The following is a 26,966-nucleotide window of genomic DNA, read 5'->3' as shown; positions in this document are numbered from 1 at the left end:
CCCCGAAGATTATTTTTCCTTCGAATATTTACTACAGTATATGGGTATTATACAATGAGTAAGCAAGTCCACTACAGGCTCACCATAGTCTGTGCTACTTGGAACTATTGTTCCGAGTAGAACAATGGTTAAAAACATAGTAAGCAGTTATCAAAAGAAGGCACAAAGCCAGGGAGATTATGCAGCACCATACGTGTCCTTGGATATTCAAAAAGATGCTAAATATCACTGAGGATGCCAGTACAAGTACAATAGGCAAACAGTATCTAAGGAATCAAATTTACTAAGGATTCATCAAGGGACGAGGGACAGTTTGGAAGCAAGACACAAATGTCCTGAAAATTAGGACATTCAACAAGGATATGCATGACTAAGAGGGATAAGGCAGTTCGGACAATAAGTAGCATGGCAGTGCTCAATTAAGTGCCTGCGAGTTAAATGTGTATGGCCAATACGTAAACTCGCCAGAGCCGTTTCCCACTGCAGGTCATGGTGGCAAGAGGAAGGCCATTGGGGACACACTACCTTTAAGAGCACGCAGTTTACCAGTAACAGAGGATCAATGAACCTGCCACGGACAATTATCGAGGGATGAATGGCAGAATAAAAATCGGAATACGGAATACCTTTTTTGGAAAAAAGGACAAGCGAGGGTAGTCTCCTTAGCGTCAGGATCTGTATGCTCATTTGAAGGAATACCAATTTGACTGGGAGCCCAGCAGAACTTGACTTGCTCAAAACAACTAGAGAAAATGGCCAGTATTGGATTTTGACAACCACACGATGCATATGATTAAATGACTAGAGCCCGACCACACTGATGATGGAAAAGGAATTGATGGAGAGCATACAATATTCCACAAAGTTCAGCTGTAAAGATGCAACTCTTATTCAGAAAAGGTCTGCTGGTGAAGCTTATTATTCTTGAAGTAAATGTTATTTTTCTGGGTCTAAGAAAATGGTTGGCGTGTCTGATGCCTTTATCTCTCGACTTTTGTCCCTATATTGACCGGTGGGGAGGACTGGGGGATGGTGGGGGAGGAAAAGGGGAGTAGGGGATGATGGGGGAGGACGAGGGTTGCTGTAGATGAGCCACGGTACAACGTGCCGGGTACAGCTGGTTTGTATAATAAACAAGTTTTAAATTGTACCGACAGCTTCGGCGTTTCCATGCGTATAAACCCTTTGGGGGTGAAGTCTCACGCTTAAAGCAGTCGTCTCCTTTTATGCGCTACACTGGACCTCTGAGTTCATACAAAATACTGAAGTTGGAGGAAAAGATCAGACTTGTGGCTCTCAAACTTAGAAACTTAAATTTGTAAATATAAAAACTATAATCTTTTCCATTCTTTGATACAGAAGTTCAGAGTGATACACCATGGACAATGGACCTGAACAAGCTGCAGGAATGGTCAAACAAATGGCTGTTAGAGTTTAATCCAAGCAAATGTAATGTAATGAAGATAGGGGTAGGAAGCAGGAGACCAGATACAAGGTATCACTTGGGAGATGAAATACTTCAAGAGTCCGAGAGAGAGAGAAAGACCTGGGGGTTGATATCACGCCAGACCTGTCCCCTGATGCTCATATCAAGAGGATAACAGAAGCAGCATATGCCAGGTTGGCTAACATAAGAACGGCCTTTAGAAACTTGTGTAAGGAATCTTTCAGAACATTATATACCACATATGTTAGACCAATCCTGGAGTATGCGGCACCAGCATGGAGTCCATATCTAGTCAAGCATAAGACTAAAATGGAAAAGGTTCAAAGGTTTGCCACCAGACTAGTACCCGAGCTAAGAGGTATGAGCTACGAGGAGAGACTACGGGAATTAAACCTCACTTCGTTGGAAGTGAGAAGAGTTAGAGGGGACATGATCACCACATTCAAGATCCTCAAGGGAATTGACAGGGTTGATAAAGACAGGCTGTTTAACACAAGGGGCACACGCACTAGGGGACAGGTGGAAACTGAGTGCCCAAATGAGCCACAGAGATATTAGAAAGAACTTTTTTAGTGTCAAGAGTGGTTGACAAATGGAATGCATTAGGAAGTGATGTGGTGGAGGCTGACTCCATACACAGTTTCAAGTGTAGATATGATAAGAGCCCAATAGGCTCAGGAACCTGTACACCTGTTGATTGACAGTTGAGAGGTGGGACCAAAGAGCCAGAGCTCAACCCCCGCAAGCACAACTAGGTGAGTACAACTAGGCGAGTACCAGTAAATGACCTCGATAGGAATAGTTTGAAAAGTTATTTTTTCCTACTGCCACTTATCCAAGATTGAATGGTCAAGCAAAATAAAAAATAAAGTGGCAGACAAGTCTGACAACGTTCTTCCGGTGTTGTAATCCACAAGTTAGTAGGGATTATTAGCTAGAGGATCATTACTACAACACTTAACATGTACTTCCAATCATCATTCGTTAAGTAGACAGACTATGGATCACATATCCAAGAAAGGTCAAAGGGATTAAGACCGCAGCTGTTAGCCAAACTAATAATTCCTGGGAAGAGGACTCGGGCTTCTAGGAACAAGGTTACAGCTTCTAGGGATAAGGTTAATCGGATTATATCTTTTTGAGAGGCGTGGTGAAATGTTTGAGGCCATGGCTGACTGGAGGCAGTCTTGTTGTGGGAGTGGAACTGGCAAGTCCTCCGAGGTCTCTGTTTGTGGCAGCAGCGAAGTGTAGCAGACAGCTATGCGAGAGCCTGATGTGATCTTAGTGACCAAGTTAAGTCTGCAGTATGTGAGTATTGGATGAAAGACTAACCGGGTGTGGAGCGTTGTAGTAATTATTCCGTATTAGGGACTTAGGCGGAAGTTACGAGAGCAAGTGGTGACCGCGGAGGTCAAGTGGTCTATGGGTATTGGAAGTGTATTTACCTAATAGAGTATGTTAATATTATTATTTGTCAGAGTATTCTTGGTAATTAAATGACAAAATCTGAGAGCAGCAGTACACCGAGAACTTCAACAAGATCTTGTAGATCTGAGGCAAAGTGAAATTGACACCAGTAATTCCATCTATCATACTATCATGCAAGAGGAGCCACACATCTATGATCACCCAATAAAATCAGCAGACTTCTAGATGTTACTACTGCTCGGCTTAGACTCTGTTACAAGTATCTCTGGGAATTCTCATTATCTGCTGATGTAGACCTGACCAAATGTAAACTGTGTAAACAAAATTATTCGCACACCCTCCATCACTATGTGATGGAGTGCGAAAAGATACGTGAATTTAGAGAATTCTATAACCAATGTTCCAGCGATGTGTCAATATTTCATTCAAAATGATCTGCTACCAGAAATTTTAGCCAAATATCCCCAGTTTGCTAACTGTAGGTAGTAACTAAGTTTGATTGTAACCTATCCACCGCTGCCCACTGGATGGGTGGGGGGGGGGGGCGGTGTGCAGGACAAACAAATTTTGACACTAGCTCTCCACATATGTCAGTTGCTTAATTTAGAACCTGTACTTGAGGTCGATCTCGAACCCATTGTTGATGTGATGACATTGAATTTTGTAACTAGCTCATCAAGATTGTAACTTGCTTAGCTAAATGAATTGTGGGGTTTAGTCCCTGAGCCCATTATGTGCCTCTGTAACCCTTTCCACTACAGCCCACAAGATGGGTATGGGGTGCATAATAAATGAACTAAACTAACGCGGTGACAGGCTGTGTCGTGGCACTATGGCGTTGTTATAGAGGTTTTTCAGTACCCCGAGACTGTCCTCTTTGCCTTACCTGTTGTCTGGCTATGGTCGCCCGAGCCTGGGGACGAGAGGGGGAAAAATTAATATTTATATATTAAATTTATTATTGTGATAGCTGTAAGAAGTCTAAAAGTTGTTTAAGCCCTCACGAGTAACCAGCGCTTAAATTTACCAAAAACTTATGTTTTGACCGAGCTGTGACAAATTTATAAAAGTAAAACAAGCCATACTGACCGAGACTAGTTAGTGGTCAGTGTACCCGGATGACGGCCTCCGGGTCGTCGCGCCCCGCTCCTCCACGTGACCTGGATCTCACCTAAAATTTAATTTTGTAGTTTTAGACAATTTCTTAACTATTTAGTAAACCACATTGGTCCAGCAGGATAACTATATTCCATGTTTAATGCACATGTATTTCAATGTCTAACTGTTAAACACCAAGACGTAAACTTACTTTTGGCGATAACGCTCCTTATGAAGTTTCCCTTGTCTGATGAAGTAGCTGGAAGCCTCTGACAAGACTAGGTAGTAAGAGTGATCCCAGCTGTAGGCATTTTCACGCACCATGAGAAACTTTTTTCCCAGCCGTGGTTTCATGTATCTGAAACCATTAGAAAATTAAATTAATCTAATTAAATTTCATACAAGGAGACCAAATAAGAGCCATGATACCGAGTAACCTGCATCTTGCGTACTCCCAGCACATACCAGTCTAATCTATAGGATTTACAGTAAATCAAAACTAGAACATTTTACTTACCATGTTAAGAGGTACTCCACAGGATGGAGTTTGGAAGAGTTTGTGGCCTTTTAAGGCCGAGAGACTTAAGCTGGGGTCGAGGGGCGAATGGAAGCTGGGGCCATGTTAAGTGAAGGAAGGTGTTGGGAGAACAAGAGTGCCGCTTGAAGAGTGAACCGGTCGACGTAATATCGAACTGTCAAGAAACAGTTTGAAACCGGTAAGCGTCTTGGGGTAGAATTGTAGAGACTTTCACTGAAGGACAACTTTTGGGAAGCGAGATGCGAGACGAAAATTGGTGCAGACAACTGGTGTTGCTGTAGTGGTCCCAGGAGTCACCACTATTGTAAGCAACATTCTAGAATGTGAAATATAATACCAACACAAGACTAAAGTGCATTTAGTCAAGCCTGGTGCAAGAATTGTTAAGGCAAGGCAACGTAAAAATATTGAATTTTACAGTTTTTGGTAAAAGATTACACTAAATTAAGCACTATTTGATTCAAATTAAATTTGAAGTTACCTCAAATTACGCTTAGCCAAGATATTTAGCATTTGTTAAGGGGAAGGGGGACGCAACAAGAGACAGGGGAGGGGAGGGGAGGGATGGGGGACGCAACAAGAGACAGGGGGGGGGGACGCAGCAAGTGGGAGGGGAGGAAAGGGGGGACGCAACAAAGAGGGGAGGTGGGGAGGATCCTCACCATACAGCTCACCTTCGAGAGACGAAGCTGAACTGTATACTAAAAGTGAGGTAAAACACACTGAAGTGCATTTTGGCTCATCCTTCCTTTTATACCCAGCAGCCCACCAAACCCGGCCGCTGACTGGTTGACATTCACCCTAAAACCTCACCCCATTGGTTAACATTTTGCGAGTCTGAAGTGTCAATTATCAATGACCAACAGCCACTCCTTCACTTCCCCAAATACGAACAAGTCTCTAATGAACCAATAATGAACTTCAGCTTGAATGTTTTAAGTTGTTAATTTCAAAATCTAATTCACAAACCAAATACAACATTCTATTGTAAATGTTGCAACAGGTACAACAGAGCAACATTTGCAATAGTGAAGTTGTAAAGTAATAATGGTCCGTCAGTCAAGAACTGTTAATGGCCGCTCAACAACTACAATATACAATAACAGACTAAGAAACCCAACAACCCAAAGTTCCTGACACAACACTCTATGATGTTAAATATTTCTTTCAATTGACTTAAGATATTGCTCGTTAATGACAAATTGAGTGATTTTAACTCATTATAAAGCATAAATGTTCACACTTCAATAACTATTAACGTCCAGGATGACATTGTTCAGAATATTATTCTGCACAAGTGGCGTTCTCAACAGTCACTTCGTGACGCCGGACGGGTCCTCGGCGCTCCTCTCGTCCTCAGAATAAGACTTCCCGTCACCTTCCTCGCTCTTCCTGTCTCCATCTCCCCAAGGTACTCCTCGAGCGCCTGGAGTAGAAATCCCAAGACGAATTTTATGGGATGTCAGGCGGTTCTCAGCTCCTTCCTACACGCCCTCTACAGCTCCAAACCTCTTCAGTTCTGCCTGTTAGAGCTGTATGTTTACCTTGAAATTTATAAAATTATAACTGTCTTATCGTAACCTCCGCCTCAGGCGACCACAGCCAGATAGTAAGGAAGGCAACTAAGAGTCTCGGGGTACTAAAGAACATCAACAACGACGGGATAACATAACACAACATTGCCTCTCACCACGTCAAGTCTGTCGTGTGACACCAGCCTCTGATGTTGATGCCTCTCGTCAGTCTTGCCTCTCCAGTCTCCGTACTTAGGAACCTTTGACTTCAAGGAAAAAAGTGGTTATTCAACTGGACAAGGCTCTAGTGTGCTCCCTTTTTGGGGCTACTGTATCCAACCATGGAACCTCACCTTCAGAGGGTCACATCTGATTTGGAGAAAGTTCAAGACTTACAAAAATCATCCGAGAACTAAGTCGACTCTTGTACAGGAAACGGTTGAAGGCTACAGGACTAACAACACAGGAAACCAGACACGACAAGGCTGATCTAACCACGACCTATAAAATGCTGAGCAAGTTGGAGATTCAGTTAAATTAATTCAGACCCTGTCTTTAAAAGGTCAAACGTAACACATACAAGTGACAACAGCTTTAAGTTCAATAAGCCACAGTAAAACAGAATGCAGGATATATTTTTTTACCCATAGGGTTATAAATCCGTGTGTGGAGATTTGCTTTTTAAACCGATTTACCTTGAATTGAAGAAGTTATAAGAGTGCTTTGCTCTGCCTCCCACACCTCCTTCCACTCATTAATATCCTAATATTAATTAGGATATTAATAACCTAATATTAATTAGGTTATATCATATCTGTCCTGCAGACAGATATGATATAACCTTACAACTCGTTAAATATATCCACTTACAGCACGCTTTAACAAGGCTCCTGGTTCTCATACAATTAGTTCATGGGGTAGTAAAGCAATAATAGACAATCAGCACTGACCTGATATTGGGGCCCTTGCCCCACTTCTAACTGCTCTCTGTTAAGGACTAAAGAAGGACACAGTTAAATTGGTCAACATAATTAATCAATGTTTACTTAAAAGAATGTGTGTACAAAGAACGTAAAAGTAATGTACAATTGTGGGGACAGGAGTTACACGCTCATGACACAAAGTGTTTCCCGCAAACAATCTCCCAATTTAGCTTCATATTTTGGAAGAGCAGAACGGAACGGAAATATTTGGTTGTTAACAGTCCTCGTGGCGTAGTGGTAAGACACTCGCTACTAAATAAATATCAAAAGCACTAAACACTGTCTATCTAATCTAACCAAACAACGTAACATAATCATACGTTACAGATCGTATGATTATGTTATGATGAATGAACAGGTGCCATTAGGTGATAAGGAGAGCGTCAAACCATTTCCATCCAGGTCGGGATTCGAACCCTGAATTTCCGATTGTGAGTCGAGAACGAACCCGACTCTACTACCGGGATAGCTTGTCACGATGCTATCGTACCACACAGCCATCAATTACTTGAGTTTTTAGGTATATATAAAATATATATCTAAACACTTTGTACTATGTGTTGTCTATGTAATACTTGTCAGCCAACAGTGACAAGTGTTACAGTTCCTAGGATATCCGGACTTGGATCATGGGTTCCAGGGATACCAAGACTTAGACTTTTGAACCGCATAAGCTATGAACAGTTTAAACAATTTGTGGCTAGGGATTTACAGCATTTCTCTATTTCAGGGCTTCGGGGTCTTAAGATTACCTCAAAATACACCAGCCCGTCCTCCAAACAAAGATCCAAAAGTGATTCCATGCACCCGCCAAACCCCCTGTTTATGAATGAAAAGCGGTTTACACACGACTCACAACTGCTGACGTTCGAACATATCCGGAACAAGTGTTTCACTGACGAATTTTGTTCGAATCACAACGCTATAAATGCTTCACCCACGTACTACAAATACAAATAATCGCCAACAGAACCTAAACACCTAACCTAACCTATGCCTATATATGCACAATATGCTAATATATTATAATATTAATTTATACTTGAGAAAATTCCCGTTTTGAATGAACAGCATATTAAAATTTATGAATGCGTCTGTGGGGTCGACCGCTGGATGTAATGGACTTGAGTCGAGGACGGGTTGAATACACTCAACTTTGGCCATCCCAACTGCCCCTTATAGAACACCCGCTACCACTCCTCAGATAGGCTGCCTCATCTCTTCTTCTTCTCCGTCAGGCCCAAGATCTGACGGAAGTCATCGGGTTGATGAAACACCATCGGTGAGTTCGTCTCGAGCTTCTTGAGGAAGCGTTCACGAAGGTCAGGTGTAGAGACGAGGACCTGCCCGCCACCCTGAACCAGGGAACTGCAAGAATACAATGATCAAGCAATAATGTTGAACCTCTAACACCTTTAACTAAAAATAGCCTGTTGAACTTAAAATAGTCTAAACGGCATCAAAATTCTGGACAAAGCAATCTGAATTTATAACAAAATAGTTCTGACATTTGTAAGACTTTTGCTAAAATTCTTATAACTTTCAGATAAATTCTGTTGATCAAGCAGAAGAACTACAGGTGAGAACTGCTGTAATGTAGCCCGTGACCTAATTGATTCAAAGATCCAAGTCAACGTTGATATCATATCAGCTGTCAGGATCAGCACTGAACACAGGTGGGTGAGACTCACCTGTACCTGGAGTAGGGGACCCCCACCACAAACACCAGAGCACTGTAGTAAGGGAGTCTCCAGAGCCCGAAGTGGTGATCGCGGGCGTCAGCGTGCCATAGGTTCAGCGCCTGGGGACACAGTGCCACGGTGAGTAGACAGTGCCAGGGGTGGGTGGACAGTGCCAGGGAGAGAGAGAGGACATTACAAAACCTATCATATCATCACTATTGCAACCCCAACGCTCATATGCCACATCATCAAGATAAGTTACCTGGGCCAGCATCCGGAAGGCCAGACTGTCCTCAGAGTCCAGCATCCTCACCCGCGCCACCCACACGCCCTCCTGTGGGCGGGGGAACACGTGTTACTACCAGGCCTACAGCAGCCCCTCCTGTGGGTGGGGGACTGGCCTGGTCGAGGGGGGGGGAGACCCACTTGAGCATGGAGGGACCCACCTGAGCATGGAGGGACCCACCTGAGCATGGAAGGACCCACCTGGGCATGGAGGGACCCACCTGAGCATGGAAGGACCCACCTGGGCATGGAGGGACCCACCTGAGCATGGGGGGATGCATCTAAGCATGGGGTGACCCACCTGAGCATGGAGGGACCCACCTGAGCACGGGGGACCCACCTGAGCATGGGGGGACCCACCTGAGCAAGGGGGGACCCACCTGAGCATGGAGGGACCCACCTGAGCATGGGGGACCCACCTGAGCATGGAGGGACCCACCTGAACATGGGGGGACCCACCTGAACATGGGGGGACCCACCTGAGCATGGGGGGACCCACCTGAGCATGGAGGGACCCACCTGAGCATGGAGGGACCCACCTGAGCATGGAGGGACCCACCTGAGCATGGAGGGACCCACCTGAGCATGGGGTGACCCACCTGAGCATGGAGGGACCCACCTGAGCATGGAGGGACCCACCTGAGCATGGGGTGACCCACCTGAGCATGGGGGGACCCACCTGAGCATGGGGTGACCCACCTGAGCATGGAGGGGACCCACCTGAGCATGGGGGGACCCACCTGAACATGGGGGGACCCACCTGAGCATGGGGGGACCCACCTGAGCATGGGGGGACCCACCTGAGCATGGGGGGACCCACCTGACCATGGGGTGACCCACCTGAGCATGGGGGGACCCACCTGAGCATGGGGGGACCCACCTGAGCATGGGGGGACCCACCTGAGCATGAGGGGACCCACCTGAGCATGGGGTGACCCACCTGAGCATGGGGTGGCCCACCTGAGCATGGGGTGGCCCACCTGAACATGGGGGGAAGGGACCCACCTGAGCATGGAGGGACCCACCTGAGCATGGGGTGACCCACCTGAGCATGGGGGGACCCACCTGAGCATGGGGGACCTCGAGGTTGAGTGGGTCAGACACATCGAGGGGCTGCGCCTTCTTCAGCTCCTCCAGAATACTCTCCTCATAAGGCGTCTTCCTCACCCTGGAAGACAGGAGAGGCAGTGTTGGAGACGTTATGAGGTAGGGAGGGAGAGGAGACCTAATGGGAGGAGGAGGAGGAGGAGGAGGAGGAGGAGGAGGAAGAGGAGGAGGAGGAGGAGGAGGAGGAGGAGGAGTGGAGATAGAGACCTAAGTGAAGACGGAGGGAGGGTAAGAGTGTGGAAGAGACATAAGGAAAGGAGGAGCCCAACGGAAAGGGAGTAAAATAGACCTAAAGAAAACGGAGAAAGGACAAGATGAGAGGAGGACGGGAGGACTTAGAGAAGGCGAGAGATAGAGAGGAAAAGAAGAGGAAGGGGAAAGTTTAAGGGGGAGGGGGAATCGGAGGGAAAGGGAGAGGGAAATCCCTGGGGAAAGTGAGGTGGAAACTTAATAGAAAGAGAGAGGGGAAACGATCTGTGAATTTGTGTAACGAGTAAATTCAACAATAAAAATTATTGTACACACGAGGTGAGGCAGGACAGGGACGGTGAGGCAGGGCAGGGCAGGTGAGGCAGGGCAGACAACGTGAGGCAGGGCAGGGAAGGTGAGGCAGGACAGGCAAGGTGAGGCAGAACAGGGCAGGTGAGGCAGGGCAGGTGAGGCAGGGCAGGGCAGGGCAGGTAAGGCAGGGCAGGGAAGGTGAGGCAGGACAGGCAAGGTGAGGCAGAACAGGGCAGGTGAGGCTGGTGCTCCAGCTGGGGCAGGAGACAGTATACTCACGCGGTGAGGTTGAGGGCAACATGGGCGCGGGTGGAGAGCGGGGTGTTGTGGTACCATGTGGTGACGTCACCGTCCATGTGGGCCCCCAACATGCCGCCGTGGGACGTCCTGGACACCTCCGGCAGCACCAGCTCCCGGGCCCCACGGACCAGCGGCGTCCCCATCCAGAAGTCCCAGTCAGCTGTCTGCAACAGAGCATTGCCTGAACAAATCCACAAGGGTCGTGACGAGGGTTTGAACCTACGTCCGAGAGGATCCCAGACGCTGCCTTAATCGCCTGAGCTACGACATGGTAAAGGAATTGCAACCGTATACTATTCCCCAGAATGCTATCCCACAACAGTTGACTAACTCCTAATTTACAGATGAAAAACGTTCCAAATCATTTCAATCCCGCCCGGGGCTCGAACGCAGGATCCTTAACTGCGAGTGGAGAACGTAGCCCACTATGCTACCGCGTTCCACTGCCTGTTTCAAACCCAAATCACAGAACACCTATATGTATGTGTATATATATATGCAGGCATATTCGTAAGCCTAGGTATCGGATCCTATAAGCCCAAGATGTTACAAGCAGCAGACAAGGGGGCGGGAGTGTAAATGTTATGACAGTGCGAGGTGGACACGCCACACACGGATGTAAACACAGGCAACCTTTGGTAAACAACTGAGGGTTGCCAAGCGTATTATCATTACCAAACAATAATAATAATAATAATAATAATAATAATAATAATAATAATAATTCTATTTATTCAATCAATAAAATCTTCAAGACATGGAGAAAATAGTGAGTAAATTCATTAACCGATTCGCAAATAAGTGTATAAAATACTCTTCACAATTTATCAGTAAAGCTAACCTGGTGATTCGCTCCACAGCTACAATGTCACGCCATTAAGACGACCGCAAGACCTTAATGGCCAGGAAATATACTGTAGTCCTCGATATACTTCGTGACTAAAGATAAGGAGGAGACATGATTCTGACGTATAAAATCCTAAGGGGTAGTAGTAGGCATCCATCAGTCTCAGGAGACTATGGAGTTGGGCTCTGGTTGTTGGTCTGGAGTGGCCTCACCAGGGCACAAAGCCAGGGTAGGTTGATTCGAGGGAGAAGCTGTTACCCAGGCAGCAGGTCCCCCCTCTCCACGGCGCTGCAAGTCTCCAATGGAAAGGCATACGCCAATACGACTGGTTCCAGCGCCGTCGCAGGAACTGAGTTCCAGGGTTGACCTCGAAGGTGGTGAAGAAGGGCACAGGGCACTGGGCACAACTAAGGGGTATTAAGGTATATAAACTCTCAATGTATAGACGCAGATCAAGACGCAATATTCACCTCTTTTTTTCATCTTTTGAGTGGTGGAAAGGGAGGGACAAGGACGGGTTAGGTTAGTTCATCCTCCTCCAGTGAGTGGCTGTGGAGCCCATACCCCTCCTGTGAGTGGCTGTGGAGCCCATACCCCTCCTGTGAGTGGCTGTGGAGCCCATACCCCTCCTGTGAGTGGCTGTGGATCCCATACCCCTCCTGTGAGTGGCTGTGGACCCCATACCCACCCTGAGGGCATGTTAGGTGAACAAGTTAGTGTTGATGACTTCAGTACACAATTAACATGTACACTAGGAGTGTAGTCACAGTTTACCAAACCCACATCAGTGTGCCCCCAGGAGGCAGTGTGTCCTCCATAGCTGTAATATGGCAGACGGATGAGCTAGTGTAAAGTTCACTCTTACGTCTGTTCAATTGTGTTGGCGTTATTGGCGGGAAACAAATATGCAGTAAATAGCTTCGTTGCATATGTGTGGAATTGTGCAGTTCTCTCGCTCTCTCTCTCCCTCCCCTTCCCTCACCCTCTCTCCCTCCCTCCCCTTCCCTCACCCTCTCTCCCTCTCTCTCCCCCCCCTCTCTCCCTCCCTCTCTCTCCACATGGGTATAGAAGTAGACGTGTGGTGTCTGCTGTTAGCAGGCTCAGAGCCTCGTTCCTTATCACAGTTCATGGTAAGCCTTAGAGTTTTCTTCCTGGAACACAACCCACGTATTGGTTTTACTCCCAAGTCCTTCAGTTACCGCTGGATGACCAGGGGCGAACAGTTATGGCTTGGTTCCCAGTCAATCCTCCCCGGGTTTTGTCACGGGACGAGGGTGTGTTACACACCCACACACATATATATAGACATATATACAGGCAGATTTTTGCATTCTGACTGCATCTTTTTGTGTGGCGGGCATTGTGTGTGTGTGTGCGTGCAGACTATCATACCAGCCCTTCCTAGTATGGCGACACAGACTAAATACCATCCCATCACGAGGACAGATGACCCGCTCCACCAACGCTATCATAACCATCAATCTCTCCACTGAACAAAGGCAACCAATTCTAACTCAAACTTCAGAAAAGAACATTTTATTTTTCGTTTTTTGTCTTGCTTATAGAGTGAAACCGAGTTCACTCTTGGTTTCATATTATATATATATATATATATATATATATATATATATATATATAATATATATATATATATATCCTTGCGACTGCTTCTGTTTCTAAGGCAAGGTCATTGCATCTTGTCTACATTGGCTCGGGGTCTTGAAGTGGGTAGAAGAAGAATTCTACCGACTTCAAGAAAACAAAATTGGAAAGCAAGGACAGCATAAGATTCCTTATTATTTAAGATGTATATAACCTTTGTGAGAGTGGAGTGAGGAAAACCGACATTTATTACCAGAGAGCACCACAGTAATGGAGCCGAGACTCACCGCATAGACAGGGAGCCACTTGGGCAGCGTCTCCGTCAGGAAGGTCCTGGTGGTCATCCAGCCGCAGGAGGGGAAGGAGGTGACCCTCTGAAGTCGCGTGAGGTCGCTGGAGGTGTGCGAGGAGCTCAGGTGGGAGAAGGCCGACACCCCGTACAGCGAGTCCTCCTCCACCTCCAGGAGAACCGACGTCTGCTGCATGAACCTGGAGACGTGGCAGAGGTAAACATAAGCTGGCCACGTGACAGAGGTAAACACAAGCTGGCCACGTGGCAGAGGTAAACACAAGCTGGCCACGTGGCAGAGGTAAACACAAGCTAGCCACGTGGCAGAGGTAAATACAAGCTGGCCACGTGGCAGAGGTAAACACAAGCTGGACACGTGACACAGGTAAACACATCTACTGACATCTTACCAGTATGTAAGGAGGAAGATTATTCGTGTGGATCAGAGTTTACAAGTATTTTCACTAGATTCTTAACTTGTAACAATTGTGGTGATTGTATTATTAGCTGAGCCATTTGGGCACTGTCATATTTTGGTGGCTGCGTGGACTTTAACTCTGGAGAGGAGATTACTGACTTTGCCAGATTTTTCAGTCATTGTGAACTCTGACTATTGAGAAGAGTTATTCGACTTTGCAGTTTGCCAGTCCAGTTGGGACATTCAGTTTTTCTGAAGGCAAATTGATAGTTCAGTGACTTGTGTTATTGACGTTCAGACTTACCAGCCAGTCTTGAGTTGTGAAGTGAACCAATGTTATTAGGTCTTCGTTGCTTAGAGACATCTAGCTGCTGTGACCTGTGTCTTGTATTACTTTACTGTGACCTGTGCCTTGTATTACTTTACTGGTTACGTGGTTGTATGTATGTATATAGATTATGGATGCTTGTGTATAATAAGCTGTATGATGTTGATAAGTTCACCCCCCAGTAAACTGGAGGATTTTACATAGACTTTCACTCTACTCTGGACACATTGCAAATTAATAATTTGAGGCTAGGTGGTTCATTACTTTATGAGAGAAAGTTGTGATCCACAAGCCTTGCTGTGGATCATGGCTTGCCACCTGGGCCTATCCACCACGCCAGCCCGGACCTAGCCTCCACACCGGCCACAAACACGGCCAGTTCTTGATCAACAACAAAAAAAGCCATTAAACAAGAACAAACTTTTTTACAACTTTCCCAACGCCTATCCTTGCCTAATATTTTGTTAATAGTTACTCCACGTTCTGCCTTCCTATCCTCCCATGTTCTCCCCTGCCCTCCTCCCACGTTCCTCCTACCCTCTGGTCCTCTCTCCTATCCCCCGAGACGGAGAGCGAGAGGTGAGACTCACGAGAAGAAGTCCGGAGCGAGTATCAAGTCCTCCTCCAAGATGATAAACTTGTCAACATCTTCAAACGTCTCCAGAGCCTTGAAGAGGGCGAACCTCAGGTGTCTGTTGGGCGGCATACTGGTGAGACACTGGTGAGATACTGGTGAGACACTGGTGAGATACTGGTGAGACACTGGTGAGATACTGGTGAGATACTAGAAATATACTGGTGAGAAACTGCTTAGCCACTGGTGAGAAACTTGTGAGTACTAGTGAGATCAAAGTTAACAAACCAGTATCATAAGATGAGTGGGTTCGCCTGCAGTGCAAGAGTTGCAAATCGTCCAGACACAAACCCCGTATCATAAAATCATAATTATTGTGTTATAAAGATTGACAAGACATTCCACAGCACCAGGAGGTGCAGGAGTGTGTCATCCCGCCCCCTGGCGGTGACCTGAAGCCGTGGGCGTACCTGGAGATCCTGGGGGAGGCGAGGTCGCCCTCGGGGGTGTGAACCAGGTAGCGGAGACCCAACACCTCCACCAGCCGGATGGTCTCGTCCTCCACGCCGTCCACAGAGACCAGCACCTGGGCAGGTCTGACGCCAGGCTGACGCAGCAGCTGATGCAGAAGTCTTCAGCAGACGCAAAACGATAATGATAATATAAATAATGATTTATAAAAGCTGTAAACAGACTATCTGGGGGAGGAACAGACTATCTGGGGGAGGAACAGACTATCTGGGGGAGGAACAGACTATCTGGGGGAGGAACAGACTATCCCAGGCACCGCCGTCCCCCCTTCCCCCAACTGTGTAAACTGAATGTAGTTACAGTTTTATAAAGCCATTAATCTCGCTCAGCGTTTCCGGATAAATAGTTAACATTAATGGACGGAGGACGACCTGACCTGACCTGTGCACCCAGACGGAGGACGACCTGACCTGGTCGTCGTACCCCAGACGGAGGACGACCTGACCTGGTCGTCGTACCCCAGACGGAGGACGACCTGACCTGGTCGTGGTACCCCAGGCGGAGGACGACCCGACCTGGTCGTCGTACCCCAGACGGAGGACGACCACTCCCCCGTGAAGCAGCCGTTATCACAGGTAAGATAGAACACCGGCCATATATTACCCCTCAGTAATAAGGTGTCATATTATAATCTCCGCCTCACTCATACCAGGGAAAAATTACTTTGTGGATAATTATGAGTCTTAAGGAGATGAATTGGCTGGTATCCGGTGCGGTAATGGGGAGGGGTTATGAAGAGGGGTGATGGGGAGGGGTGATGGGGGAGGGGTGATGGGGAGGGGTGATGGGGGAGGGGTGACTGCAAGAACAGTACAGTACACAGAACAGCAACACTGATGGAACTACAGTGGTGGAACAATAGTTTTTAGAGCTATACAATGAAAGTGACAATACAGCCGATAACCAAAGGTCAGGTCAAGACGGGTCAAAGGTGCAGCAAGTCACGAGGTTGACCTCCCCCCCGTCCCCCCTCTCTCTCTCTCTCTCTCTCTCTCTCTCTCTCTCTCTCTCTCTCTCTCTCTCTCTCTCTCTCTCTCTCTCTCTCTCTCTCTCTCTCCAGCTGACTACTCAATATCTCAAATCATCTTGAATTATTATAATGAGAGGTCATCGGAGATTTCTTCCAAATTGTTATAATGGCGAAATATTATCTGGTCGTTATATGATGAGAAAGGGACGATGAGGATGGGAGATGAGTGAGGAGTGAGATTGGGACGTCTCGTGAGATGAGGGCTGAGATGAGTGAGGGGTGAGATTGGCAGGTGTGGCGAGGAGGGCTGAGATTGGCAGGTGTGGTGAGGAGGGGTGAGATTGGCAGGTGTGGTGAGGAGGGCTGAGATTGACAGGTGTGGTGAAGAGGGCTGAGATTGGCAGGTGTGGTGAGGAGGGCTGAGATTGGCAGGTGTGGTGAGGAGGGCTGAGATTGGCAGGTGTGGTGAGGAGGGGTGAGATTGGCAGATGTTTTGAATGCTTTGTGAAAGTCTGAGAAATCAATGGATCCAGAACAATTGCTCTCCTGACGAGTCCCCCCCCCCCCTCCCATGTGTGAGTAAATGAGTAACTAATGAGTAGGTAACTCGGTAGGAAAGTAAGCAACCCCACATGTGAGTAGGTATCCAGGTGAGTACGTGAGTCTTTACCTCAGCTGCTCATTCTCAAACCTCCGTCTCACAAGATCTGAATGAACATGGAAATTCTAAAGCCGGTTCTTATTAAATCGAATCGACTTCATTCATCAGGTAGAATGTCTACTGTCTTGTCTCCAGAACCCAAATGAGGCATAACCCAAAGTGGCTCCTGGAGGACCAGACGCTCTAAGCTAGTCTCATTAAACTTTGCATTGTGATAGGCAGGTGATTAATATAAGCGGGTTGGGGTCAGCCCCCCATGTGTGACTAACCTGTACAAGTAGCGAGGTCTGTTCCACGCCAGCACGACAATGGCCATGTTCTCCCGCCACCATCCCTGTAGAACACGAAGAACACATGAACGAACAAATCCACAAGGGCTGTGACGAAGGTTCGAACCTACGTCCCAGAGGATCCCAGACGCTGCCTTAATCCACTGAGCTACGACATGGTCAAAAGAATTCATTTGATGCATCACGCTATTGTGATTTCCGTGTGTAACACATGAACAGAGAGAGACCAGTGGAGAACAGTGAACATGGCCAGAGAGACCAGTGGAGAACAGTGAACATGGCCAGAGAGAGAGACCAGTGGAGAACAGTGAACATAGCCAGATGTAAGGGTGGAGAACATGTCAATGAGGTTCAGTAATGAAATATAAAACTGGTATATATACGTTGAGGGAGTGAAGAACAGATGAACTTGTTCAAACGAGGTCTAGAAGGTTCCAGAAATGGTGAACAATGGGTAATAGAGGCCTTTAAGATGGTGGAGTATTAAGAGAACCGCCTGTATGTATACTGTATACTCATGTATATATAACATGTATACTCATCTACCCCCTCTCTCCCTCACTCATTCACTCCCTCGCTGACTCACATGAGTACTCACAGCTAGGTGAGTAGGTACTCACCATACAATTCCCACGCTCTCATGCTTATGAGATGGAAAGTATACATGCATGTATAATAAGGGAAAGTATACCTGCATTTATAATAACGGAGAGGTAAAGTATACTTACATGTATACCGAGACAGGGCAAATATGCATACATGAATAATGGGAAAGGGAAGCCGTGAATGTCATGTATATGTCATGAATAATGGGAAAATGTGGCTGTATGAACGAGAAAATGAAAGTGTGTATATGCATGTATGATGCACGAAGCGGCCAACAATAGGCAGATAAGACACGTGGCAGTGATGAGAGACATTACTCGTGAAGGGGTAATGGCTGGTGCTGAATGATAAGAGGGGGGGGTGGGCAGGTGGGGGGTGGGAGAGACAGGAAGGGACTGGGAGAGACAGGAAGGGGGACTGGAGGGAGCAAGAGAAGGGATGGGTAAGGCAACAGGGAAGGGGAAGAGGGGTCGAGGAGGGGAAGCACTATCGCACTGATGAAGATATATTGACTATATATCCACCACCAGAATCACTCAACACAGAAGCCTTGGGTCAGGGAGAGGGGAGAGGGAGAGGGGAGAGCGTGGGGTGGGGGGAGAGCGTGGGGTGGGGTGGGGAAAGGTGAAGAGAGAAAGAGAGAGAAAGAGAGAGAGAGAAGATAATGCTCTCAAAATGCTTTACATAACCCCACCATACAACCCCCTTGCCACCCCAACAACACCCCACACACATACACCACTTACACCCCCCACTCCCTGCACCCCCACACACGTTACTCCACCCATCCCCTACACAACCCAGCACCCCACCCCTACACATCAATTACACAACAGCACACATAACCCACACAACCCAACTCCCTACACACCACCCCTACATATCACCCACACAACCCAGCTTCCCACACCCCAGCCTGCACATGACCTACACAACCCCACACCACCACCCTATCATCACCCAACACAGCCCCACAAACTACACACTAACCCACACAATCCCACAATGTGCACACCACACTACATTCCAATCCACTTTACCAAAGGGGTAATTTAATTAACCAGGGGCTAGAAAAGCGGGGTGCAAGAGCTAGAGCTCCATCCTACAGGCACAAAGAGGTGAGTAGAGCAAGGTGAGTGTAGACACCCACAAACTTACCTGCCTGGGGGCTGGGTATGGACGGGCCGGGAGCAGGTCATCACAGGAGCAGAGGTCACCGTACCCATCATACAGGTCACAGAAGTAGTGTCGCTTCTCCCACTCGCCACCAGAGGGCCAGCTGCTGCATAGTCGGTCTGTGGGAGTGACTGATGGTTAGACTCCCACAGACAAGTATGTGGGCGGAGTGAAGGGGACGGTCAGAAGGGAACTATCAGGACAAAGCGCCAACCATTACGACTATATAGCACTTAACCCAAATCAGGATAAGGATTTGGGATTGGACAGTGAGAGTGAACCTTCTCAAACAACTTGCAGACCTGAGGAGTCAGTCAATCAGCATAATGTGTGCCAACATCAGAGGCTCCACTACCAACGTTGGCGATCTCACACACAGCTTTGTGAACACTCATCGTCCTGATGTAGTTGTTGTGCTGGAAACATTTCTAGATGACAGGGCCCCTGAGAACTTGGCTACAATGACCGGTTATACCTCATGGTTGTGCCGAGACAGGCAGGGTCACGGAGGGGGTGTTGTAGTGGGCACCAGCAAATCTGTGTATGTCCAACCCATTGATGTGGTCATCCCTATTCATCTTGAAATTATGTTCTTCAAAATTTGCATAAATCCAGGTACATCAATACTCCTATGTGCAATGTACAGACCTCAATGGCAGAGTGCTTTCCCAGTCACGTCATCTTCCTGCAGCACAACCGTCACCACAATTATTGTCGGTGACCTCAACCACTGTCTCATAGAGGGGATTTTGCTGCCCAAGATGCAGGTCCCTGATCCTGGACGTCAGCCTCCACATCTTGCCCCAAGAACTGTGTCTAAGATGACTGAAGTGGTTACACAGCAGGCTGAAGTTCTCCATCTCCTTAACACGCTAGACACAAGCAAAGCTGTGGGGCCAGATAAGGTCAGTCCACCACTACTACGCAGCTGTGCTGACCTGTTGGCTTCACCTCTCACGCGCCTCTCCCAACTGTGCCTACCTCAAGGAATGTGGCCCTCCTTATGGAAGAAGGAAGACGTTGTTCCAGTACACAAAAAGAGTCGCTGCTCAGTAGTTGGTAACTACAGACCTGTGTCACTGCTCTCCGGCAAGATCCTCGAATCCTTAATCTCTCAGCAAATTTTATCTTTTGACCATCATCGGCTAATATGTCATCGACAGTATGGTTTTAGAAAAGGCCGATCTGCTGCTGATCTCTTGCTAAATCTCTCCTCTAAGTGGCATCAGTCAATGGATGAGTCCAAGATCAGCTGTGTTGTTGCTCTAGACACAGCAGGAGCCTTTGTTCGGGTCTGGCACTCTGGAGTAGTAGTGAAGCTTCAAGCACTAGGCATCTCAGGCTCCATCTTAGTGTTATTAAAAGACTACCTTCAAGAATGTGCTGTAGGTGTGGATGAGGTGATGGGGAAGGAAGGATTTCTACTGAACAGCTACGATAGTCAAAATACGTGTGTGTGTGTGTGTGTGTGTGTGTGTGGAGGCGGGGGAGCAGGAGAGGGGGTGGTACCGGAGGGGGGCGGGCAGGGGAACAAAGCAGCCTAACAGCAAATTACTGTTTACCAACATCACAAGGGCTGGTTGGACCACATCATTAGGCGCTCAATTAGTCAATTAGTGTACACAATAACAAGGGTTCAGGAGCAGCAGCTCAATAGTCTTCCGGTGACTAACTATCCCTCCCCCCCCCCTCTATCACTCCTTCCCCTCCCCCACTTCACTCCCTACCCCCTCCCTATCCTCCCTCCCTTACCCCTCCCTTCCCTCTCACTCTTACCTACTTCCTTCCCTCTCTTCCTCACCCTCCTCTTCCTCATCCCCCCCTCCCCTCTCAGGCCAGTCGTACAGGTGTAACAAAAGCGATACTAATGTTTCACTCGAGACATCAAACATGCTGTAAAACACAATGGTGCTTCCTGTAAACTGGATGAGCGGTTTACAACGTGTTCAATAGACCAGTTGAACAGACAATGGCCCAGAAGTCACCCAATTAACGCAGTCAATAGCCAACTAGTCACTGATGGCGGGGAGTCGAACCCTCAACCTGTGAGTTGTGAGACCATTATCTCCAGCGTCTCATTACGAAGCTTTCTCACCTTCTGGGTGTTGAGGTATGTTGAGGTGGAGATGGAAGGGGCGTTGAGCGTCGTGGAGGGGGCGTTGAGCGTCGTGGAGGGGGCGTTGGGCGGCGTGGAGGGGGCCTAGCGACTGGTAAATATCGTCCATGTTAGCCAGGAGTGCCTCGGCCAGGGTGGGGCCGCCCACTCGCCACACCCACGCCCATCCATCACCGAAACTGAGGTGCTGGGCCGCCCACGACCCGAGGGAGTGGAGGACCTTCCTCGCCTCGGGCTCCAGAACCATGGAACAGTCGTGCTGTGGGAGAAAAACTTGACTCATGTATTCATGAATAATACATGAATTCATGAATATTACTTTGCTATTAATTCGTCCTAGGTACCTTCACAAGAGATCATACCTAGCTGTCAGAATCTGCTCCAGATCCCAGTAAGAGGCAGGTACCTTACCTTGCGGTTACTTTGCAATGATTTCGGGGCTCAACGTCCCCACGGCCCAGTCCTCGACCAAGCCTCCTAGTTGCTAGACTAATCAACCAAGCTATTGGACGCGTTTGATCGCAGCCTGAGTCATAGCCTGGTTGATCAGGTATCCTTTGGAGATGTTTATCAAGTTGATAAATTTGATAAACAGTGTTCTCTCTTGAACACTGTGAGGGGTCGGCCAGTTATGCCCCTTAGTGGAAGTGTGTTGAACAGTCTCGGGCCTCTGATGTTGATAGAGTTCTCTCTCAGAGTATCTGTTGCACCTCTGCTCTTCAACGAGGGTATTCTGCACATCCTGCCATGCCTTCTGGTCTCATATGCTGTTATTTCTGAGTGCAGGTTTGGGACCAGCCCCTCTAATGTTTTTCATGTGTAAATTATTATGTATCTCTCCCGCCTGCGCTCAAGAGAATACAGATCTAGGGATTTGAGTCGGTCCCAATAGTTTAGATGTTTTACTGAGTGGATTCAAGCAGTAAAGGATCTCTGCAAGCTCTACAGGTCAGCAATTTCTCCAGCTTTGAAAGAGGCTGTCATTGTGCAGCAGTATTGAAGAGTGTCATCATCGGTATAGCATCTCTAGTGTGAAAGCTATTTGTTATCCAACCTGTCATTTTTCTTGTAATTGTGACGGCTATTTTATTGTGTTCTTTAAAGGTAACGTCTTCCGACATGAGTACATCCAAATCCTTTACATTGCCTTTTCGTTCTGTTATGATTTGACTGAATTTTGTACGTGGTTTCTGTTTTTATATTTTATTTTTTTCCATAGCGCATGAGCTGGAACTTATCTTCGTTAAATACCATATTATTTTCAGTACCCCCATTGAAAGACCTGATTTACATCTCTTCTATGTTGTCTGCTCATAAAAATCCTAGTGTCATCTGCAAAGGATGATACAGTGCTATAGTTTGTGTCCTTGTCTATGTCCGAAACGAGGATGAGAAAAAGTACTGGAGCAAGCACAGTACCCTGGGGGACTAAGCTCTTCACGGTTGATGGTCCGGATTTTATTTTTTTGACTATGACACATTGGGTTCTGTTAGTCAGGAAATTGTAGATCCATCTGCCTATTTTCCGGTAATTCCTTTTCAACGCATTTTATGTGCAATAACACCATGGTCACATTTGTCAAAGGCTTTTGCGAAATCAGTGTAAATTACATCAGCGTTTTGTTTGTCTTCCATAGCATCTAATGCCATATCACAGTGGTCCAGCAACTGTGACAGGCAAGAGCGCCCTGTTCTGAACCCATGTTGTCCGGGGTTATGGAGATGCTGTGATACCATACTTACGTAGGAGGTGATGAGGGCGACCCTGCCCTCCCTGAGGTGCTGAAGGGTGCGTGCCAGCTCCAGGTCCAGCAAGGGGGTGACAGTGTTGAAGTAGTGGGTGAGAGTGACGCGACCAGTGTGGGGGTTGAGCACCTGCAGGTAGCACCCACCGTACTGGTCCAGCCTCGCCCACGGTCTATGCTGCGGCCTCGTCAGGGTGCTGCTCCTTGTCATCACCTGCAGGAGACAGGTGGAGGTCACGTATTGATCAGGTGCTGGGCACGGTAACAACGGAAGGAGCTCAGAGGTTAGCTTCGGCATGATCCAGGGAGAGGGATCTAAGGTCCATGGGAAGGGGGAACCAAGGTCCATGGGGGAGGGGGAACTATCAGGGGAAAGCACCGAGCTATTACGACTATATATCACTGGGAAGGGGTCAGGATAAGGATTTGAGATGGGACGGAGGGAAGGGAATGGTGCCCAACCACTTGTGGAAGGTCGGGGATTGAACGCCGACCTATCATAAATAAAAAAAAAATAAAGATAATAGAAAATATCAATTTAACTGTCGGTCTATACTGAGAGTATATATCTGGGCCACTAGACTACTGTCCTTGGCACTGTCCCAAATACTGTCCCTGATACTGTCCTTAGTATTGTCTTCTGACACGGTCTTAGTGACAAGTCTCTGAACTGTTACATATCCTCCCTGGAGAGAGAGAGAGAGAGAGAGAGAGAGAGATATCCTGGTCAAATGTGAAATTAGTGAGTGGAAGAGAAATATTATAATGATTTCCATTAAGATCAAAGAACAGTCGTCAGAGAGAGAGACACCTTCCCCCCCCCCCCGGCCGGGACCTACTGGTCGTAAGGTTAATAAGCCGTATTAACACACACAAGATGAACACACACACACACATGCTCTCAAAGCACACTCACGACACTGGCTGAGAAACCTGAGATTTTGAGCTGCTCCATGTTGACAGACAAGTGCAGATCATTATTAACACTGAAGGGTTTATTAAACTCTAACAACACTCACAACCAGAAATTGGTTCAAGAAACAACTGATATTATAAGAAAACGAGAAATTTATATAGTAACAAATATATGAAGGAAAAGGAATAAGAAAATTGTGAAGCAATGGAATTCAAGGTCAAATAAATACTAGCCTCATCAAAATGGCCGTTTGTGGCCCCTTTAAACTCAAAAGTTGTCTTTACAATGTCAACTTTTGATATTTTGACTTGACAAAAGTTGACTCCCGAATGTCGCAATACTAACAAACTGGACATCAACTCAAAACGAAGGTTAATGAAGCTGTCTTCAATAATTATATCTTTACGTTAACCTCACACAAGTGGTCAAAACACAAACACAAATCCCAAGCCGTCACCAGGCTACGACAGTCAGCTTTGAATTCCGCTAACCTTGAATACTTTCATGAGCAAAGCACAATGAAAATTAAATCATGGATATATCATCACAGCTGAAACAAGTTGCTCAGAAGGAAGCTAACTAAGGAGGTGCCTCCTGAGCCGCTTCCGCTTCCCAGGACAGCGGAGGGAAATGTCTTAGCTACAGTAATGGTACTGACGACTTCCTGGCTTCCTTCCAGCAAGCAGGCGACTAGACACTGCAGCCAGGGACACCATCTTCCTCTCTAGTACTTCATGGCGTGATGTTCACCACCTCTTGCAATCCTTGCTCTACAATCTTGGCTCTTTGTCTCAATCCTCGCTTAGACCCATGAAACCCTGCAACATTCATTTTTCTGAGCGGCTTGATAATAAGGGGGACAGTGGGCGGTAACTAGATAGATATCAAACGTGTCCTCCTAATAGAACGTCGCATTTTGACGTATACTCTACCCAAGGCCAAAAATCGTCGTTCTAGAAAATGGTAGCGGCTTGCGAAAGTGACGTACTGTCCCGTATTCTGTTTTGGGTCCTCTGGTAGGTTAGGATAAGGGCACGTTAGTACGACAGTTTCTTGACGTTGGGGAACCTCAGGATGGACGGGCTGGGATAGGGCACTACCTCACCACACTAGTTGCACTCCAGGGGTTGATCCAATCTACCTGCCGACAGCTGCAGGTAACTTGTGTGTGTAGGCTGTAGAGCAGTTCCACAAAACTCTCCGCACCACAGTCACCAGAGTTCACACAGTCCTAGACCACTAGCCGACGTCAAGCTACAACTTGACGTCTGCTATTCTTGACTAATCGACGAAATACACTTTCCAAAGGTTCGTTAGGTTTCTCCTCGCGTCTTCCCAGAAGTCCTCGGCTCCCTATATACCTCGACTCTTGACGTTGTATATAGACAAGAAGAATGTCTTATGCGCGGTTGCTTCACTGACGGACAGGGGAACACTGAGGCTTCCAACACCAATGAGATACCTCGTTGCCCTGCTCGGTGGTCACGTGACATCTAGTTACCTGTTAATTGGCTCTTGCTTCCAACTTGCAGCCAATCATATCCTTCCTTCACATCCGGGTCGTGACGTCCTTGCCCCTGGCTGCTCTGGCGCGGGAAACTTCACACAAAGTGGCGCCGCACAACTGGCATATTGGAAGAAATGGTAGCTAGGCTTCCCCCTCATGAATTCCTTAAAATTGAAATTTCTTCTAAGCCGTGCAACTTGCACACTTCCTGTTTGAATTGAAATGATTCCCGGGCCATCACGTACGTTCATGGGGTAGGAATATTATTGTTGCCCGAAACGCTATGACGTATTAGTGGCTAGCTCCATCTATAAATCCAACTTTACGTTTGTAAATCAACTATGTATGTACTTTTCCTGAATAAAGAATTTGAATTTTGAATTTGAAAGAAAATGACAAAGCCAGAAAGGTAGGAAAGAGGCGGCGAACGTAACCGTCCACACGCTTGAAATATGATGTCATTTAGACAGGAATACAAGCTGAAGTGGCAGAGATATTGGGAGCCAAGTCGTAATACAGCAGCGACACGTCTAGCACTAATGCCGCCCCAGGCACATGCACTTCCCACTCAACCATTATGGGCTCAAACATATATTGGTAGTACTTCTTATTGAGATATTCTCAAGCTATTCATGGTGCAGTCGGTAGTGTGTGCGTGTAGCTGGACAGTTCAAGGATGCGGGTTCGATCCCATTGTAAAGACTTAATATATTCTCTGATATATTAGCCCTCGCGATAACAATAACTATGACCCATTTTCAATTCGATAAATATACTTGTTCTGAATCTCAAAGTTCCTTGTGACTTTATTTATGAAAGATCAATATTACTCTATAACCTCCTTTATTGGGTCAATATCATACACGTGGATGCTGTACATGGAGACGGAGTAGCTGTCACTTGAGTAAGGTTGTCCTTGATGGTTGCTCATACAGCCTGTTCTCTTAAGGTTCCCCAACGTTAAGAAACTGTCGTGCTAAAGTGCCCTGCCAGTCTTCCCTGCCTGGAACCCCCAATAATATATAAACCTACTAACGTAGGCAGCAGTTAACTCTTGCTAACAGTTAATTATTCGCTTTAATTGGTAATCAATTTAATTACCTCAAATACTATTAATTAATTTATGTGGGTGTTAGGCTCAAGGCCTACCAACCACTGGAGGGTTATTAGGGCCTGTCAACCTCTGCAGAGTTATTAAGACTGCCTCAGTTGCTTAATGACTAACCAGCAAGTATACTTTTGTATACTTATCTCGTATACTCTCGCATCTCTGGTATACAGAGAAGAGGAATATAATACACCTGGTGCTTTGCTTGGACAGTACAATAAGTACAAGCGTGGACAGCACAAGTGTGTGTGTGTAAGAGAGAGAGAGAGAGACAGAGAGAGAGAGAGAGAGAGAGAGAGAGAGAGACAGACAGACAGACAGACAGAGACAGACAGAGACAGACAGAGAGACAGACAGACAGAGACAAACAGACAGACAGCGTTTCATTTGCCAAACACT

General features: G+C 46.9%; 1 protein-coding gene across 1 annotated transcript in view; it reads right to left on the bottom strand.

Annotated features, from left to right (window-relative positions):
- Nucleotides 1-7,043: 7,043 nt before the first annotated feature.
- LOC123767581 (protein O-linked-mannose beta-1,2-N-acetylglucosaminyltransferase 1) overlaps nt 7,044-26,966 on the bottom strand; it is a 45,349-nt gene continuing 25,426 nt past the window's right edge. Inside the window, exons 6-17 of the mRNA XM_069317144.1 lie at nt 23,035-23,250; nt 21,271-21,550; nt 19,158-19,294; nt 17,373-17,437; nt 15,412-15,573; nt 14,958-15,059; nt 13,620-13,821; nt 10,863-11,047; nt 10,041-10,143; nt 8,953-9,024; nt 8,700-8,809; nt 7,044-8,376 (exon numbers count right to left, since the gene is read on the bottom strand). Coding sequence (XP_069173245.1) covers nt 8,223-8,376; nt 8,700-8,809; nt 8,953-9,024; nt 10,041-10,143; nt 10,863-11,047; nt 13,620-13,821; nt 14,958-15,059; nt 15,412-15,573; nt 17,373-17,437; nt 19,158-19,294; nt 21,271-21,550; nt 23,035-23,250 — 1,788 coding nt within the window. The 3' untranslated portion in view covers nt 7,044-8,222. The remainder of the gene's footprint in view (nt 8,377-8,699; nt 8,810-8,952; nt 9,025-10,040; nt 10,144-10,862; nt 11,048-13,619; nt 13,822-14,957; nt 15,060-15,411; nt 15,574-17,372; nt 17,438-19,157; nt 19,295-21,270; nt 21,551-23,034; nt 23,251-26,966) is intronic.

Source organism: Procambarus clarkii, chromosome 86, assembly GCF_040958095.1.
Source record: "Procambarus clarkii isolate CNS0578487 chromosome 86, FALCON_Pclarkii_2.0, whole genome shotgun sequence".
NCBI classification, from domain to species: Eukaryota; Metazoa; Arthropoda; class Malacostraca; order Decapoda; family Cambaridae; genus Procambarus; species Procambarus clarkii.
This window is presented reverse-complemented; position numbering and strand designations above follow the sequence as displayed.